We start from the raw sequence: 20,636 nt of genomic DNA, 5'->3' as shown, positions 1-20,636 counted from the left end.
AGACTTCATACGTTTGTCTTTTCATAAGTTGTTCATAATTTTTATTTGTTAGTGTCAACTAATTTCTGAGATTTTGTAAATTCATTAGATGGTCTTACGTGTGTATTTTCTTAAACAAACATTTGCTTTTCAAACTTAGGCAGACTTCATACGTTTGTCTTTTCATAAGTTGTTCATAGTTTTTATTTGTTAGTGTCAACTTATGTCTGAGATTTTGTAAATTCATCAGATGGTCTTACGTGTGTATTTTCTTAAACAAACATTTTGTTTTTCAAACTTAGTTAGTCTTCATACGTTTGTCTTTCGATAAGTTGTTCAAAGTTTTTTCTTCGCTAGTGTCAACTAATGTCTGAGATTTTGTAAATTCATCAGATGGTCTTACGTGTGTATTTTCTTAAACAAACATTTGCTTTTCAAACTTAGGCAGACTTCATACGTTTGTCTTTTCATAAGTTGTTCATAGTTTTTATTTGTTAGTGTCAACTTATGTCTGAGATTTTGTAAATTCATCAGATGTTTCTTACTTGTGTATTTTCTTAAACAAACATTTGCTTTTCAAACTTAGGCAGACTTCATACGTTTGTCTTTCGATAAGTTGCTCAAAGTTTTTTCTTCGCTAGTGTCAACTAATGTCTGAGATTTTGTAAATTAATCAGATGTTTCTTACTTGTGTATTTTCTTAAACAAACATTTTGTTTTTCAAACTTAGTTAGTCTTCATACGTTTGTCTTTCGATAAGTTGCTCAAAGTTTTTTCTTCGCTAGTGTCAACTAATGTCTGAGATTTTGTAAATTCATCAGATGGTCTTACGTGTGTATTTTCTTAAACAAACATTTGCTTTTCAAACTTAGGCAGACTTCATACTTTTGTCTTTTCATAAGTTGTTCATAGTTTTTATTTGTTAGTGTCAACTTATGTCTGAGATTTTGTAAATTCATCAGATGGTCTTACGTGTGTATTTTCTTAAACAAACATTTTGTTTTTCAAACTTAGTTAGTCTTCATACGTTTGTCTTTCGATAAGTTGTTCAAAGTTTTTTCTTCGCTAGTGTCAACTAATGTCTGAGATTTTGTAAATTCATCAGATGGTCTTACGTGTGTATTTTCTTAAACAAACATTTGCTTTTCAAACTTAGGCAGACTTCATACGTTTGTCTTTTCATAAGTTGTTCATAGTTTTTATTTGTTAGTGTCAACTTATGTCTGAGATTTTGTAAATTCATCAGATGTTTCTTACTTGTGTATTTTCTTAAACAAACATTTTGTTTTCCAAACTCAGTTAGTCTTCATACGTTTGTCTTTCGATAAGTTGTTCAAAGTTTTTTCTTCGCTAGTGTCAACTAATGTCTGAGATTTTGTAAATTCATCAGATGGTCTTACGTGTGTATTTTCTTAAACAAACATTTGCTTTTCAAACTTAGGCAGACTTCATACGTTTGTCTTTTCATAAGTTGTTCATAGTTTTTATTTGTTAGTGTCAACTTATGTCTGAGATTTTGTAAATTCATCAGATGTTTCTTACTTGTGTATTTTCTTAAACAAACATTTTGTTTTTCAAACTTAGTCTTCATACGTTTGTCTTTCGATAAGTTGTTCAAAGTTTTTTCTTCGCTAGTGTCAACTAATGTCTGAGATTTTGTAAATTCATCAGATGGTCTTACGTGTGTATTTTCTTAAAAAAAACATTTTGTTTTTCAAACTTAGTTAGTCTTCATACGTTTGTCTTTTCATAAGTTGTTCATAGTTTTTATTTGTTAGTGTCAACTTATGTCTGAGATTTTGTAAATTCATCAGATGTTTCTTACTTGTGTATTTTCTTAAACAAACATTTGCTTTTCAAACTTAGGCAGACTTCATACGTTTGTCTTTTCATAAGTTGTTCATAGTTTTTATTTGTTAGTGTAAACTTATGTCTGAGATTTTGTAAATTCATCAGATGTTTCTTACTTGTGTATTTTCTTAAACAAACATTTTGTTTTTCAAACTTAGTTAGTCTTCATACGTTTGTCTTTCGATAAGTTGTTCAAAGTTTTTTCTTCGCTAGTGTCAACTAATGTCTGAGATTTTGTAAATTCATCAGATGGTCTTACGTGTGTATTTTCTTAAAAAAAACATTTTGTTTTTCAAACTTAGTTAGTCTTCATACGTTTGTCTTTTCATAAGTTGTTCATAGTTTTTATTTGTTAGTGTCAACTTATGTCTGAGATTTTGTAAATTCATCAGATGTTTCTTACTTGTGTATTTTCTTAAACAAACATTTGCTTTTCAAACTTAGGCAGACTTCATACGTTTGTCTTTTCATAAGTTGTTCATAGTTTTTATTTGTTAGTGTCAACTTATGTCTGAGATTTTGTAAATTCATCAGATGTTTCTTACTTGTGTATTTTCTTAAAAAAAACATTTTGTTTTTCAAACTTAGTTAGTCTTCATACGTTTGTCTTTCGATAAGTTGTTCAAAGTTTTTTCTTCGCTAGTGTCAACTAATGTCTGAGATTTTGTAAATTCATCAGAGGGTCTTACGTGTGTATTTTCTTAAACAAACATTTGCTTTTCAAACTTAGGCAGACTTCATACGTTTTTCTTTTCATAAGTTGTTCATAGTTTTTATTTGTTAGTGTCAACTTATGTCTGAGATTTTGTAAATTCATCAGATGTTTCTTACTTGTGTATTTTCTTAAACAAACATTTGCTTTTCAAACTTAGGCAGACTTCATACGTTTGTCTTTTCATAAGTTGTTCATAGTTTTTATTTGTTAGTGTCAACTTATGTCTGAGATTTTGTAAATTAATCAGATGTTTCTTACTTGTGTATTTTCTTAATCAAACATTTTGTTTTTCAAACTTAGTAAGTCTTCATACGTTTGTCTTTCGATAAGTTGCTCAAAGTTTTTTCTTTGCTAGTGTTAACTAATGTCTGAGATTTTGTAAATTCATCAGATGGTCTTACGTGTGTATTTTCTTAAACAAACATTTGCTTTTCAAACTTAGGCAGACTTCATACGTTTGTCTTTTCATAAGTTGTTCATAGTTTTTATTTGTTAGTGTCAACTTATGTCTGAGATTTTGTAAATTCATCAGATGGTCTTACGTGTGTATTTTCTAAACAAACATTTTGTTTTTCAAACTTAGTTAGTCTTCATACGTTTGTCTTTCGATAAGTTGTTCAAAGTTTTTTCTTCGCTAGTGTCAACTAATGTCTGAGATTTTGTAAATTCATCAGATGGTCTTACGTGTGTATTTTCTTAAACAAACATTTGCTTTTCAAACTTAGGCAGACTTCATACGTTTGTCTTTTCATAAGTTGTTCATAGTTTTTATTTGTTATTGTCAACTTATGTCTGAGATTTTGTAAATTCATCAGATGTTTCTTACTTGTGTATTTTCTTAAACAAACATTTGCTTTTCAAACTTAGGCAGACTTCATACGTTTGTCTTTTCATAAGTTGTTCATAGTTTTTATTTGTTAGTGTCAACTTATGTCTGAGATTTTGTAAATTCATCAGATGTTTCTTACTTGTGTATTTTCTTAAACAAACATTTGCTTTTCAAACTTAGGCAGACTTCATACGTTTGTCTTTTCATAAGTTGTTCATAGTTTTTATTTGTTAGTGTCAACTTATGTCTGAGATTTTGTAAATTTATCAGATGTTTCTTACTTGTGTATTTTCTTAAACAAACATTTTGTTTTTCAAACTTAGTTAGTCTTCATACGTTTGTCTTTCGATAAGTTGTTCAAAGTTTTTTCTTCGCTAGTGTCAACTAATGTCTGAGATTTTGTAAATTCATCAGATGGTCTTACGTGTATATTTTCTTAAACAAACATTTGCTTTTCAAACTTAGGCAGACTTCATACGTTTGTCTTTTCATAAGTTGTTCATAGTTTTTATTTGTTAGTGTCAACTTATGTCTGAAATTTTGTAAATTCATCAGATGTTTCTTACTTGTGTATTTTCTTAAACAAACATTTTGTTTTCCAAACTCAGTTAGTCTTCATACGTTTGTCTTTCGATAAGTTGTTCAAAGTTTTTTCTTCGCTAGTGTCAACTAAGGTCTGAGATTTTGTAAATTCATCAGATGGTCTTACGTGTGTATTTTCTTAAACAAACATTTGCTTTTCAAACTTAGGCAGACTTCATACGTTTGTCTTTTCATAAGTTGTTCATAGTTTTTATTTGTTAGTGTCAACTTATGTCTGAGATTTTGTAAATTCATCAGATGTTTCCTACTTGTGTATTTTCTTAAACAAACATTTTGTTTTTCAAACTTAGTTAGTCTTCATACGTTTGTCTTTCGATAAGTTGTTCAAAGTTTTTTCTTCGCTAGTGTCAACTAATGTCTGAGATTTTGTAAATTCATCAGATGGTCTTACGTGTGTATTTTCTTAAACAAACATTTGCTTTTCAAACTTAGGCAGACTTCATACGTTTTTCTTTTCATAAGTTGTTCATAGTTTTTATTTGTTAGTGTCAACTTATGTCTGAGATTTTGTAAATTCATCAGATATTTCTTACTTGTGTATTTTCTTAAAATAACATTTTGTTTTTCAAACTTAGTAAGTCTTCATACGTTTGTCTTTCGATAAGTTGTTCAAAGTTTTTTCTTCGCTAGTGTCAACTAATGTCTGAGATTTTGTAAATTCATCAGATGGTCTTACGTGTGTATTTTCTTAAACAAACATTTGCTTTTCAAACTTAGGCAGACTTCATACGTTTTTCTTTTCATAAGTTGTTCATAGTTTTTATTTGTTAGTGTCAACTTATGTCTGAGATATTGTAAATTCATCAGATGTTTCTTACTTGTGTATTTTGTTAAACAAACATTTGCTTTTCAAACTTAGGCAGACTTCATACGTTTGTCTTTTCATAAGTTGTTCATAGTTTTTATTTGTTAGTGTCAACTTATGTCTGAGATTTTGTAAATTCATCAGATGTTTCTTACTTGTGTATTTTCTTAAAAAAACATTTTGTTTTTCAAACTTAGTTAGTCTTCATACGTTTGTCTTTCGATAAGTTGTTCAAAGTTTTTTCTTCGCTAGTGTCAACTAATGTCTGAGATTTTGTAAATTCATCAGAGGGTCTTACGTGTGTATTTTCTTAAACAAACATTTGCTTTTCAAACTTAGGCAGACTTCATACGTTTTTCTTTTCATAAGTTGTTCATAGTTTTTATTTGTTAGTGTCAACTTATGTCTGAGATTTTGTAAATTCATCAGATGTTTCTTACTTGTGTATTTTCTTAAACAAACATTTGCTTTTCAAACTTAGGCAGACTTCATACGTTTGTCTTTTCATAAGTTGTTCATAGTTTTTATTTGTTAGTGTCAACTTATGTCTGAGATTTTGTAAATTAATCAGATGTTTCTTACTTGTGTATTTTCTTAATCAAACATTTTGTTTTTCAAACTTAGTTAGTCTTCATACGTTTGTCTTTCGATAAGTTGCTCAAAGTTTTTTCTTCGCTAGTGTCAACTTATGTCTGAGATTTTGTAAATTCATCAGATGTTTCTTACTTGTGTATTTTCTTAAAAAAAACATTTTGTTTTTCAAACTTAGTTAGTCTTCATACGTTTGTCTTTCGATAAGTTGTTCAAAGTTTTTTCTTCGCTAGTGTCAACTAATGTCTGAGATTTTGTAAATTCATCAGAGGGTCTTACGTGTGTATTTTCTTAAACAAACATTTGCTTTTCAAACTTAGGCAGACTTCATACGTTTTTCTTTTCATAAGTTGTTCATAGTTTTTATTTGTTAGTGTCAACTTATGTCTGAGATTTTGTAAATTCATCAGATGTTTCTTACTTGTGTATTTTCTTAAACAAACATTTGCTTTTCAAACTTAGGCAGACTTCATACGTTTGTCTTTTCATAAGTTGTTCATAGTTTTTATTTGTTAGTGTCAACTTATGTCTGAGATTTTGTAAATTAATCAGATGTTTCTTACTTGTGTATTTTCTTAATCAAACATTTTGTTTTTCAAACTTAGTAAGTCTTCATACGTTTGTCTTTCGATAAGTTGCTCAAAGTTTTTTCTTTGCTAGTGTTAACTAATGTCTGAGATTTTGTAAATTCATCAGATGGTCTTACGTGTGTATTTTCTTAAACAAACATTTGCTTTTCAAACTTAGGCAGACTTCATACGTTTGTCTTTTCATAAGTTGTTCATAGTTTTTATTTGTTAGTGTCAACTTATGTCTGAGATTTTGTAAATTCATCAGATGGTCTTACGTGTGTATTTTCTAAACAAACATTTTGTTTTTCAAACTTAGTTAGTCTTCATACGTTTGTCTTTCGATAAGTTGTTCAAAGTTTTTTCTTCGCTAGTGTCAACTAATGTCTGAGATTTTGTAAATTCATCAGATGGTCTTACGTGTGTATTTTCTTAAACAAACATTTGCTTTTCAAACTTAGGCAGACTTCATACGTTTGTCTTTTCATAAGTTGTTCATAGTTTTTATTTGTTATTGTCAACTTATGTCTGAGATTTTGTAAATTCATCAGATGTTTCTTACTTGTGTATTTTCTTAAACAAACATTTGCTTTTCAAACTTAGGCAGACTTCATACGTTTGTCTTTTCATAAGTTGTTCATAGTTTTTATTTGTTAGTGTCAACTTATGTCTGAGATTTTGTAAATTCATCAGATGTTTCTTACTTGTGTATTTTCTTAAACAAACATTTGCTTTTCAAACTTAGGCAGACTTCATACGTTTGTCTTTTCATAAGTTGTTCATAGTTTTTATTTGTTAGTGTCAACTTATGTCTGAGATTTTGTAAATTTATCAGATGTTTCTTACTTGTGTATTTTCTTAAACAAACATTTTGTTTTTCAAACTTAGTTAGTCTTCATACGTTTGTCTTTCGATAAGTTGTTCAAAGTTTTTTCTTCGCTAGTGTCAACTAATGTCTGAGATTTTGTAAATTCATCAGATGGTCTTACGTGTATATTTTCTTAAACAAACATTTGCTTTTCAAACTTAGGCAGACTTCATACGTTTGTCTTTTCATAAGTTGTTCATAGTTTTTATTTGTTAGTGTCAACTTATGTCTGAAATTTTGTAAATTCATCAGATGTTTCTTACTTGTGTATTTTCTTAAACAAACATTTTGTTTTCCAAACTCAGTTAGTCTTCATACGTTTGTCTTTCGATAAGTTGTTCAAAGTTTTTTCTTCGCTAGTGTCAACTAAGGTCTGAGATTTTGTAAATTCATCAGATGGTCTTACGTGTGTATTTTCTTAAACAAACATTTGCTTTTCAAACTTAGGCAGACTTCATACGTTTGTCTTTTCATAAGTTGTTCATAGTTTTTATTTGTTAGTGTCAACTTATGTCTGAGATTTTGTAAATTCATCAGATGTTTCCTACTTGTGTATTTTCTTAAACAAACATTTTGTTTTTCAAACTTAGTTAGTCTTCATACGTTTGTCTTTCGATAAGTTGTTCAAAGTTTTTTCTTCGCTAGTGTCAACTAATGTCTGAGATTTTGTAAATTCATCAGATGGTCTTACGTGTGTATTTTCTTAAACAAACATTTGCTTTTCAAACTTAGGCAGACTTCATACGTTTTTCTTTTCATAAGTTGTTCATAGTTTTTATTTGTTAGTGTCAACTTATGTCTGAGATTTTGTAAATTCATCAGATATTTCTTACTTGTGTATTTTCTTAAAATAACATTTTGTTTTTCAAACTTAGTAAGTCTTCATACGTTTGTCTTTCGATAAGTTGTTCAAAGTTTTTTCTTCGCTAGTGTCAACTAATGTCTGAGATTTTGTAAATTCATCAGATGGTCTTACGTGTGTATTTTCTTAAACAAACATTTGCTTTTCAAACTTAGGCAGACTTCATACGTTTTTCTTTTCATAAGTTGTTCATAGTTTTTATTTGTTAGTGTCAACTTATGTCTGAGATATTGTAAATTCATCAGATGTTTCTTACTTGTGTATTTTGTTAAACAAACATTTGCTTTTCAAACTTAGGCAGACTTCATACGTTTGTCTTTTCATAAGTTGTTCATAGTTTTTATTTGTTAGTGTCAACTTATGTCTGAGATTTTGTAAATTCATCAGATGTTTCTTACTTGTGTATTTTCTTAAAAAAACATTTTGTTTTTCAAACTTAGTTAGTCTTCATACGTTTGTCTTTCGATAAGTTGTTCAAAGTTTTTTCTTCGCTAGTGTCAACTAATGTCTGAGATTTTGTAAATTCATCAGAGGGTCTTACGTGTGTATTTTCTTAAACAAACATTTGCTTTTCAAACTTAGGCAGACTTCATACGTTTTTCTTTTCATAAGTTGTTCATAGTTTTTATTTGTTAGTGTCAACTTATGTCTGAGATTTTGTAAATTCATCAGATGTTTCTTACTTGTGTATTTTCTTAAACAAACATTTGCTTTTCAAACTTAGGCAGACTTCATACGTTTGTCTTTTCATAAGTTGTTCATAGTTTTTATTTGTTAGTGTCAACTTATGTCTGAGATTTTGTAAATTAATCAGATGTTTCTTACTTGTGTATTTTCTTAATCAAACATTTTGTTTTTCAAACTTAGTTAGTCTTCATACGTTTGTCTTTCGATAAGTTGCTCAAAGTTTTTTCTTCGCTAGTGTCAACTAATGTCTGAGATTTTGTAAATTCATCAGATGGTCTTACGTGTGTATTTTCTTAAACAAACATTTGCTTTTCAAACTTAGGCAGACTTCATACGTTTGTCTTTTCATAAGTTGTTCATAGTTTTTATTTGTTAGTGTCAACTAATGTCTGAGATTTTGTAAATTCATCAGATGGTCTTACGTGTGTATTTTCTTAAACAAACATTTTGTTTTTCAAACTTAGTTAGTCTTCATACGTTTGTCTTTCGAAAAGTTGTTCAAAGTTTTTTCTTCGCTAGTGTCAACTAATGTCTGAGATTTTGTAAATTCATCAGATGGTCTTACGTGTGTATTTTCTTAAACAAACATTTGCTTTTCAAACTTAGGCAGACTTCATACGTTTGTCTTTTCATAAGTTGTTCATAGTTTTTATTTGTTATTGTCAACTTATGTCTGAGATTTTGTAAATTCATCAGATGTTTCTTACTTGTGTATTTTCTTAAACAAACATTTGCTTTTCAAACTTAGGCAGACTTCATACGTTTGTCTTTTCATAAGTTGTTCATAGTTTTTATTTGTTAGTGTCAACTTATGTCTGAGATTTTGTAAATTCATCAGATGTTTCTTACTTGTGTATTTTCTTAAACAAACATTTTTTTTCAAACTTAGTTAGTCTTCATACGTTTGTCTTTCGATAAGTTGCTCAAAGTTTTTTCTTCGCTAGTGTCAACTAATGTCTGAGATTTTGTAAATTCATCAGATGGTCTTACGTGTGTATTTTCTTAAACAAACATTTGCTTTTCAGACTTAGGCAGACTTCATACGTTTGTCTTTTCATAAGTTGTTCATAATTTTTATTTGTTAGTGTCAACTAATTTCTGAGATTTTGTAAAATCATCAGATGGTCTTACGTGTGTATTTTCTTAAACAAACATTTGCTTTTCAAACTTAGGCAGACTTCATACGTTTGTCTTTTCATAAGTTGTTCATAGTTTTTATTTGTTAGTGTCAACTTATGTCTGAGATTTTGTAAATTCATCAGATGGTCTTACGTGTGTATTTTCTTAAACAAACATTTTGTTTTTCAAACTTAGTTAGTCTTCATACGTTTGTCTTTCGATAAGTTGTTCAAAGTTTTTTCTTCGCTAGTGTCAACTAATGTCTGAGATTTTGTAAATTCATCAGATGGTCTTACGTGTGTATTTTCTTAAACAAACATTTGCTTTTCAAACTTAGGCAGACTTCATACGTTTGTCTTTTCATAAGTTGTTCATAGTTTTTATTTGTTAGTGTCAACTTATGTCTGAGATTTTGTAAATTCATCAGATGTTTCTTACTTGTGTATTTTCTTAAACAAACATTTGCTTTTCAAACTTAGGCAGACTTCATACGTTTGTCTTTCGATAAGTTGCTCAAAGTTTTTTCTTCGCTAGTGTCAACTAATGTCTGAGATTTTGTAAATTAATCAGATGTTTCTTACTTGTGTATTTTCTTAAACAAACATTTTGTTTTTCAAACTTAGTTAGTCTTCATACGTTTGTCTTTCGATAAGTTGCTCAAAGTTTTTTCTTCGCTAGTGTCAACTAATGTCTGAGATTTTGTAAATTCATCAGATGGTCTTACGTGTGTATTTTCTTAAACAAACATTTGATTTTCAAACTTAGGCAGACTTCATACGTTTGTCTTTTCATAAGTTGTTCATAGTTTTTATTTGTTAGTGTCAACTTATGTCTGAGATTTTGTAAATTCATCAGATGTTTCTTACTTGTGTATTTTCTTAAACAAACATTTTTTTTCAAACTTAGTTAGTCTTCATACGTTTGTCTTTCGATAAGTTGCTTAAAGTTTTTTCTTCGTTAGTGTCAACTAATGTCTGAGATTTTGTAAATTCATCAGATGGTCTTACGTGTGTATTTTCTTAAACAAACATTTGCTTTTCAGACTTAGGCAGACTTCATACGTTTGTCTTTTCATAAGTTGTTCATAATTTTTATTTGTTAGTGTCAACTAATGTCTGAGATTTTGTAAATTCATCAGATGGTCTTACGTGTGTATTTTCTTAAACAAACATTTGCTTTTCAAACTTAGGCAGACTTTATACGTTTGTCTTTTCATAAGTTGTTTATAATTTTATATGTTAGTGTCAACTTATGTCTGAGATTTTGTAAATTCATCAGATGGTCTTACGTGTGTATTTTCTTAAACAAACATTTTGTTTTTCAAACTTAGTTAGTCTTCATACGTTTGTCTTTCGATAAGTTGTTAAAAAAGTTTTTTCTTCGCTAGTGTCAACTTATGTCTGAGATTTTGTAAATTCATCAGATGTTTCTTACTTGTGTATTTTCTTAAACAAACATTTGCTTTTCAAACTTAGTTAGTCTTCATACGTGTGTCTTCATACGTTGTTCATAGTTTTTATTTGTTAGTGTCAACTTATGTCTGAGATTTTGTAATTTCATCACTTGTTTCTTACATGTGTATTTTCTTAAACAAACATTTTGCTTTTCAAACTTAGGCAGTCTTCATACGGTTGTCTTTATACGTTGTTCATAGTTTTTATTCGCTAGTGTCAACTTATGTCTTAGATTTGTAAACTCATCAGATGTTCTTAATTGTATCTGCTCAGACAATATTATATTTACATCATTTGTCTTGTTTTCTTTTGTAAGTGACAACATATATCTGTGATTGTTTTTTATGAACACAGTTGGTTTCATTTCTGTAGTTTATGTAACACTTTGTCAAAATAATAAAGATTGATTAGGTTTTTATTTAGTAAACCTTTTAACATAAAGTGAAGAGTCTGTTGTATGTAACAACAAAGATGCGATAAACAATGCAAAACAAGAGAGGCTACGTTTGTTAAACCACATATAAATTAAGATGCAAACAGCTACAAAGGAGGCAATGTTTGAAATAGTTTGGCCGTATAGCCTTTAAATTCGGGACCAATAGATTAAAAACATTGCCCCTTTGTAGCTGTTTACATCTTAATTTATATGTGGTTTAACAAACGTAGCCTCTCGTTTTGCGTTGTTTCATCGCATCTTTGTTGTTACATACAACAGACTCTCCACTTTATGTTAAAAGGTTTACTAAATAAAAACCTAATCAATCTTTATTATTTTGCAGACTTTGTGTGTTATGTACAACGAGCTATTGGTGGTATTACCTGTTACAGATTCAAACATATTGCTATCCTAGTTTGTTTTGATGTAAAAGATTTATCAAGTAAATCTAAAACACTTTGCATTGTTGTTTTAAACAGCTAGTACTAACTTTAAGAGTTTGACAAAGTGTTACATAAACTACAGAAATGAAACCAACTGTGTTCATAAAAACAATCACAGATATATGTTGTCACTTACAAAAGAAAACAAGACGAATGATGTAAATATAATATTGTCTGAGCAGATACAATTAAGAACTTCTGATGAGTTTACAAATCTAAGACATAAGTTGACACTAGCGAATAAAAACTATGAACAACGTATAAAGACAACCGTATGAAGACTGCCTAAGTTTGAAAAGCAAAATGTTTGTTTAAGAAAATACACATGTAAGAAACAAGTGATGAAATTACAAAATCTCAGACATAAGTTGACACTAACAAATAAAAACTATGAACAACGTATGAAGACACACGTATGAAGACTAACTAAGTTTGAAAAGCAAATGTTTGTTTAAGAAAATACACAAGTAAGAAACATCTGATGAATTTACAAAATCTCAGACATAAGTTGACACTAACAAAAACTATGAACAACGTATAAAGACAACCGTATGAAGACTGCCTAAGTTTGAAAAGCAAAATGTTTGTTTAAGAAAATACACATGTAAGAAACAAGTGATGAAATTACAAAATCTCAGACATAAGTTGACACTAACAAATAAAAACTATGAACAACTTATCGAAAGACAAACGTATGAAGACTGCCTAAGTTTGAAAAACGAAATGTTTGTTTAAGAAAATACACAAGTAAGAAACATCTGATGAATTTACAAAATCTCAGACATAAGTTGACACTAACAAATAAAAACTATGAACAACTTATGAAAAGACAAACGTATGAAGTCTGCCTGAGTTTGAAAAGCAAATGTTTGTTTAAGAAAATACACACGTAAGACCATCTGATGAATTTACAAAATCTCAGACATTAGTTGACACTAGCGAAGAAAAAACTTTGAACAACTTATCGAAAGACAAACGTATGAAGACTAACTAAGTTTGAAAAACAAAATGTTTGTTTAAGAAAATACACAAGTAAGAAACTTCTGATGAATTTACAAAATCTCAGACATAAGTTGACACTAACAAATAAAAACTATGAACAACTTATGAAAAGACAAACGTTTGAAGACTACATAAGTTTGAAAAGTAAATGTTTGTTTGAGAAAATACACACGTAAGACCATCTGATGAATTTACATAAGCTCACACATAAGTTGACACTAGTGAAGAAATCTATTTACAATGTATGAAAAAGGCTAATATATGAATGCTGCCTAAGTTTGAAAAGAAAAGTTTGTTTCAGAAAAATACGCGAAACTAGGAACATCAGTAACAAACCATAGGTAAAATATAATTTCATGTTTGCTTATTATGCACTGATAGATGTTAACCTAAGTTGAACCTAACCCCTCAGGCAAACCAAGGGTCTGCTCCACTTCATAAAAATCCTGTCATTGCTCCTGTCATTGGGGGTTTTGTGCTGTAAGTCGTAAAGCTAAAGACGCTGATTGACCTTAAAACCTAATCTAACCTAATATCAGATTAGGATGTTCGAATAGTATATTTTTATTTTTTAAATAAATGTTAAGGTTTACCTATTTAATATGTGTACATGATTTTACTGTTATGTAGAGGTACATCCTATCTGGTGTTGTTGATATAGATAGTTTAATGGAAGCACACAATCGTGTTTAACAAAACCACACACACACACACACACACACAAAACAAAAAAAGTCACGTTAGTGACAACCTGGCTTATAACATCGTCAACTTTGATAAATAATATTTGCAAACATTTTATTGTTCCCTAAATGGATAACAGATGGGTTTAAGGCTACATTAATTAAAAAACAATACCAAAATGTGAGATAAAATGTCTTAAACCTTTTAAGTTTCTTTAAATTGCAAATAATGGATAACATGATTTAATCAGTATCTGTGTAATGAAGCCTAAATCTAAAAAAGCCCCTTACTTGTCAATGAGGGCACAGACTTAATATCAAAGCTTTAGTAACAAACAGAGACATCATAGACCCCCATGCAAACACACACACACACACACACACACACACACACACACACACACGCACACACCTTGCAAAGACACACAGGCTCATAAACACGCACACACATAAACAGACTGGATGCACACACACACACACACACACACACACACACACACACACACACACACACACACACACACACACACACAGACACAAGCGCGACTCAGTGCTGCTCATGTGACATTAGATATAAACTTACTCATACACACCTAGATGTTTAATTATGGATTGTGTATAAGAACGTTTGGATGTTAAAAAAATAATAAAAAATAAGATCGAATAGCTTTTGTCATAAAAGTCACATGGTCGTTTCATTTTAAAAACCCACATGTTTAAATCAGAGGCGTTCTAAAACTAGAAATGCGGACAGAATTGCATTTGTTGTATAATAAACACTTAGAGGTTAGGATCCACAGTGGACACAAAACCAGAAAATGGGGTCAAAATGTCTTAAACATTAAAAAGTTTGTTTTTAAAACCATAGATATGTGAGTGCATGTGTTTATTGCTCTATGCAATAACGTGTTTTAATCATTATCTTATGAGTATGGGATAATGATATGCCTAAAATAAGTTTATTGTGTAATAAACACATATTCACAGTTGGTTTTAAGATGTCATTAATTTAAAACAAAACCCAGAAGATAATATGAAAATGTTTTTAATCGTTTTAAAAGTTTATTAACGGTAGATATGAACACGCATCCGCGTATGTTCTCTATTGTAAACGCCGGAGCGCGATCTAATGGTGTGATCAGAATACTATGCCTGAAAAGATTAAACTTTTATTTAGTTTAAAATAAATAGCCTTTAGTCTAAAGAATGTGTTATTGGCGGCCCCCAGTGGTTTTGGCACAGTTCATTGCTATACCCATGCTGAGTATTTCATGAAATCATTTGTTACAAGCAAATGCTTTATTTTGACAGAGTGACCATATTACACATTACCACCGCGGTTTTAAAAGACACTAGTTTACAATCAGCCCCACCTGCTGTGAATTATCTCAAACACCCAGACGCTCACAGAGCAGCTTCTGTTTGAGGCTGATCAGAAAAAATATAGCTTATAGTTAAATAGATAATAGCAGATTTAAGTTTAACCAGTTACAACTAAAATATTTTATTCTTGTGTGACTTTAAAGAAGTCTCTTGACAAAACAAACGTATTATCAAGTTGTATTTATAAGATACACGCAGTCAATTCACCTAAAATCTAAAATAATACTTTATTTTTGTCAGAGCAGACAATATAAGACTCTTTGTATAATATACACATATTCACACTTGTTTTAAGAAGCCTTTAATTAAAAATAAACCCCTAAAATGGGATGAAGACGTCTTAAACACATTTAAAAGTTTATTAACGTCAGATATAAGTTCTCTGTCACCATCGGTGCACGTATACACATGTCTTAATCAGAGACTTGGTTAAAGAATCCCCTAAATCTAAAATAAACTCCTATTTTGCCATAGTGGACAGAATTACATTTATTAAGTTTATTTTAAAATGGCAGATATGAACGCTCACCCGGCGCTTTGTCAGGCACCGCTGGAGAGTGATCTTTAATATGCGTGAAACTATAGAGCAGGTCATGAAAAGATTCACGGACCTCATGAACCGTTTAAAATTTTATTTAGTTTAGACTTTCGTCTAAAGATTGTAGTATTGACGGCGCCGAAGGTTATGGCTTAGGTCATTGCTTAAACTGTACACGTATACGGAATATTTAATTAAATAACTTGTGATGTTACAACCAAAAGTATTAATCAGAGCCTTGTTCATGATTTGTCTAAATCTAAAATAAACATTTACGTTTTGTCTGTGTAATGGTGAATTATTTTACCAACATTGAGTTTTAGAAATCTTTACTCGTTTACAACACGCACCCGCTGTGAGACACTCAGTGGTGAGACGCGCACGGGCTAGAAAGGAGGGAGGGATGGAGGAGGAGATAGACGCTGGCGGCAACTGTCAAACACGACCTGTCAAAACACCATCTGTCAAGGGAGTCATAAAACACAATCTGTCAAAACACCATCTGTCAAGGGGTCATAAAACACGACCTGTCAAGACACCATCTGTCAAGGGTGTCATAAAACACAAACTGTCAAAACACCATCTGTCAAGGGGTCATAAAACATGACCTGTCAGAACACGTCCTGTCAAGGGGGTCATAAAACACGACCTGTCAAGACACCATCTGTCAAGGGTGTCATAAAACACAAACTGTCAAAACACCATCTGTCAAGGGGTCATAAAACACAAAACTGTCAAAACACCATCTGTCAAGGGTCATAAAACACGATCTGTCAAAACACCATCTGTCAAGGGGTCATAATACGCCATCTGTCAAGGGGTCATAAAACACGACCTGTCAGAACACGACCTGTCAAGGGGGTCATAAATCATTAGTTTGACGAATGCCGGGTTACTATAACTACTCAGGTGGTTTCCCTTCTTGCCCTCCCGCTGGCAGACGGCGAACAAACCGCGAACACGCTCTGCCCCGTCAGAGCTTTAAGAATATATACGAACCGTTCTGCCTCATACCGTAAGCCAGATCAGCTGTTCGTAAGCTTCGCGCACCACTCATTAGGTATGCCGCTCACTAAACAGAGGCTAGCTAAATAGATCGTCGAAGCCATTGCTTTGGCTTACGCCTCCCTGAATGAACATTGCCCGGTTGGTGTTAAAGCCCACTTTACGTGGGGTATGGCTTCATCATGGGCTTGGTCTACGGGGATATCTATCTTTGACATTTGTAATGCGGCCGGCTGGTCCTCGCCGTCTACGTTTGTCAGATTTTATAGCCTGGATGTCCCTGCCTTACAAGCACAAGTCTTATCGGCTTGACTTTCACGCTACTGTGTTTCTGTACGCCTCACGGTAGGCTGCGAGCTCACCGTCATGGCTGCCTATTATGATTTATGCATGGCTCGCAGCGCGCTCAGGGAACCCGCCTTCTTGTGCACTGTTATATGGATCATGGTGCGTTTAAAAACTTCACTGTATGCGTATTAACTTCTTATATATGGTGCTTATACTTAGGCTCTCTAGAGATATGTACACACTGGGTATAGGGCCACATTCAGTGTCTCTCCGGTAAGGGCAGTCCGTTATGTATGCAGGGCGGGATGGGATTACGTTCCCCCATAGCGTCAGCAACTGACACAATGCGAAGTGAATCGTATTGAAAGGGAACGCTTAGGTTACTCACGTAACCCCGGTTCCCTGAAATAACGGGAACGAGCATTGCGTAGCTGGCCGTGCTACAAACGCCTACGCAGCGAGTGTTATTCGGCTGCACGCTTCAGTCGAATAATAGTGAGCTTTTGCCGCTTGATCCCGGACTTACATAAGGGCGTGGGCCCCGCCCCGTGCAGGCTCAAATGCCATAGGTCTGTATTTTCAACAGACGTTAACCAATAGGCTTCAATCACGGAGTAAATAGGAGTTTCCCTCCATAGTGCAGCAACTGACGCAATGCTTGTTCCCATTTTTTCAGGGAACCGGGGTTACGTGAGTAACCTAAGCGGTTGCGTGGTTTATTGTTAAAAAACACATTATTTTCCACATAACGTAAATTTTTGTAGCTCCAGATATCCCTGTCTTCCTGAAATGCACTAATTTTGTACAAAGCTCATCAATCTGAAAAGAGCTGTGTCCCTAATTGGCAAGCTAATCTGTACGTTATGATTGGCCTGAATGACGCTCCTTACCATGTTTGTAAGATTAGCTCGCAATGCTAACAATGTCAGGAAGTACAGATGAACCCAATTGCAAACGATGTCGGGGTAACAGAAAACACTTTATTAACACGCAACACGAAAACCAAAAACCCTCGTGGGGGTTCACAACAGGAAACACGAAAAACAGGTCATAACATGAAAACATGTTACTAGACTAGACTAGAAACATTGACTTGATACTTCACATGAAACGTTGAACAACACCAAATACACCTGCACAGAACTAAGGACACAATGACATTAAATAAGAACTGAGAATTAATTAATTAAATGAGAACTAAACAAGATAACGAGGAGGAACAGTTGATGGGAGAAAACCAATGCTTAATAATAAGCAGGAAAACGAGCGGGCCGGGGACAAGAGACACGACACCGGAAGCACATGACTCAATAAGCAAGGCCATGAGCCTCCACATAGAGCCTGGGACTGCCAGAACCCTACCACCATGACAAGATAAAAATACAAAACAAGACTCCTTGGCAGGATCCCGACAAACAGAGGATAATTCATAGGCTAAGTCCGAAGCAGGCGGAATTATGATAATGTTGGTCTTATCCATGTCAACCGGCCCAGGAAAAAAACTGTTGCCTACAATAGGCGTGTTTGTTGTAGTCCAAAAAAAATATTCAAGTTGGAAACGATAACTTGCATCATCGTAACTATCGTTAACATGTAGCTAACACACTAACACACCAAAGGAAATGTAAAATCATGAATCGGCCATAGGTGCTCTTGAGCTCCTACAGAGTTAGTGGATCCCATGAAAAACATGCAAGTATTTATAGGCCATGGGCTGAAGCTGTTGATAAGCAGTGAGTGCTGTTTAAAAGAAATTTTAAAGTTTAAAAGAAATGTTTAAGTTTAAAAGAAATGTTTAAGTTTAAAAGAAATGTTTAAGTTTAAAAGAAATTGTAAAGTTTAAAAGAAATGTTTAAGTTTAAAAGAAATTGTAAAGTTTAAAATAAATTTTAAATGTTAAACAATGTTTCTGTCTAAATGTGTCAAAGCTGCAACACAGATGGTTCACTAGCACTGGCAGATCAGCTATAAGTTTGATTCATATCTGATGAGTTTAGAAGAAAATAAAATAAATAGCTGTGTCCAATTTAAATGGAAATCCATTGGTATAAAAATGCATAATAATGTTTGTATTGCTACAACTGCATACAGTATATAAAACATAATAGCTTTATAATAGCCGTTAGAATTTATTTAAATGTAAAAAAAGAGTAAATATGAGAATATATTAAAACCATTAAAAGCAATGTAACAAACACAACCCCACCGTTTGAGAGCAGAGAATCCCGCCTGTTTTTCCAAGATTTTGATTACTTATTTTATTTACTTGGCATTGGGTGGATGATAACACATTTTTCTGTGGTGTGAAAAACCTAGAACACATTTAATATTTGACTTAACAGGAATTTAAGACACTTCAAATGTAGATGGTTTTTATAATTATAATTTAGGTGTAATTTTCTTTTGACACTGCAACACACAATATGCATCAAGTGTAAATGGGTGTCACTCTCTTAAATTTTTTCTGTCACACATATCAACAGTTAGAATCCTCCTTGAGAAACGCAAAATCAAGGTCTTGGCTCAAAAGAACACTATTATGATAATTCATGAACCAACTTGAAAAAGATTTAAATTTAAGCATTACCTGTAGGCAGAGGTTGAAGACAAAAGTCTCATCAGCCTCAGGTAAGTCATCATCCTTAACAGCGATGAAGATGGTTTTACTACTTTCAGAGGACAGGAGAAAAGCAGCAGCAGTTGTAGCCTCAAAGTCACCAGTGTCTTCAGCTTCCAACTGTAAAGCAAACATCTTCATGTACAGTACTGAGCGGAACATTTATAATAGGCATGGGTCAGGTTATAAAGAGTCAAGGTTTTAAAGAGTCAAGGTTTCAAAACCACTAAAATTTTCTGTAATACCGTTTTCAAGGTATGAACTGTGTTTACACAAAATGAATGGAATCATGTAATTGAATTCATGTCTACATTTCAATTACATATTTTTGAAATAATATTATAATTTAAAGGCTTTATTTTACCTGGCATAAATGTTGTATGTTGCTAATAATAAAATGTATTGTGTCAAGTTGAAAAGTTGATGTTTTTATACGCAATTTAATACACAATAGCAATACCGCAACACCGTGGTATTTTTGCTTATGGTTATCATACCGTCAGAATCTCATAACGGCTCATGCCTAATTTATAATAAAAGTTGAAAAAATCTGATGTTTGACATTTAAATGGCTTAATTTATGAAAAACAGGCAGAACAAATTACTGCGTCAATTATCAAAAACCATCCTCATCTAGGCTGTTGCATTTATTTCAATGGCTCAATTTACATACAAATGAATTTTGGCACATATTAGTTCTGTGTGTGTTTTGCCAATAATGCCCAATATGTTTAAAAAATATATAAATACACTGACTAAAATTATAAACGCAACATTATCTTGATGTTGGATGGATTGATTATCATGGCAAAAAGAAGTGCTCACTAACACAGATTTAGACAGATTTGTGAACAATATTTGGGGGAAATATGCCTTTTGTGTACATGGAAAAGTCAAAGAAAAATGGGGACAAAAAGTTCAGGCAAAAGATTTACACTTTGCATTAACATGCAATCTCGGTTCATGTATTGTCTCCCTCTAGTCTAGTGCATAAGAAGTGAAGTAATGTAATCCGTCGAATTTGTACTATTTTATTGGTTTTGAGTTTTTCGTTAAGAATAATAATAATGAAATATTTTTATAATATGGTAACATTTCTTCAGAAGAATTGCTGAAACCTATTTTCTGATGTTTTAATTAATACTCCAGCTGTTTTATCAGCAGTCAAAAACTGCGTCATAGGTATTTCCATTTGCAACGTTGAAAAGAAAGATGAGCCAAGTTGAGGAGTGATTTACCTCAAACTGCAAAAAGTCGCTGTTTATTTACTTACATCATTGCTGGTATTCTCAAATCATAGGCTGAATCT

General features: G+C 32.0%; 1 protein-coding gene across 2 annotated transcripts in view; it reads right to left on the bottom strand.

The window, feature by feature from the left end:
• Window positions 1-20,636, bottom strand: part of adgrv1 (adhesion G protein-coupled receptor V1) — a 691,082-nt gene that overhangs the window by 464,889 nt on the left and 205,557 nt on the right. For both annotated transcript variants that reach the window (XM_073814613.1, XM_073814614.1), the window contains exon 3: window positions 19,298-19,447. In XM_073814613.1, coding sequence (XP_073670714.1) covers window positions 19,298-19,447 — 150 coding nt within the window. The remainder of the gene's footprint in view (window positions 1-19,297; window positions 19,448-20,636) is intronic.

Source organism: Paramisgurnus dabryanus, chromosome 5, assembly GCF_030506205.2.
Source record: "Paramisgurnus dabryanus chromosome 5, PD_genome_1.1, whole genome shotgun sequence".
Classification (NCBI taxonomy): Eukaryota; Metazoa; Chordata; class Actinopteri; order Cypriniformes; family Cobitidae; genus Paramisgurnus; species Paramisgurnus dabryanus.
This window is presented reverse-complemented; position numbering and strand designations above follow the sequence as displayed.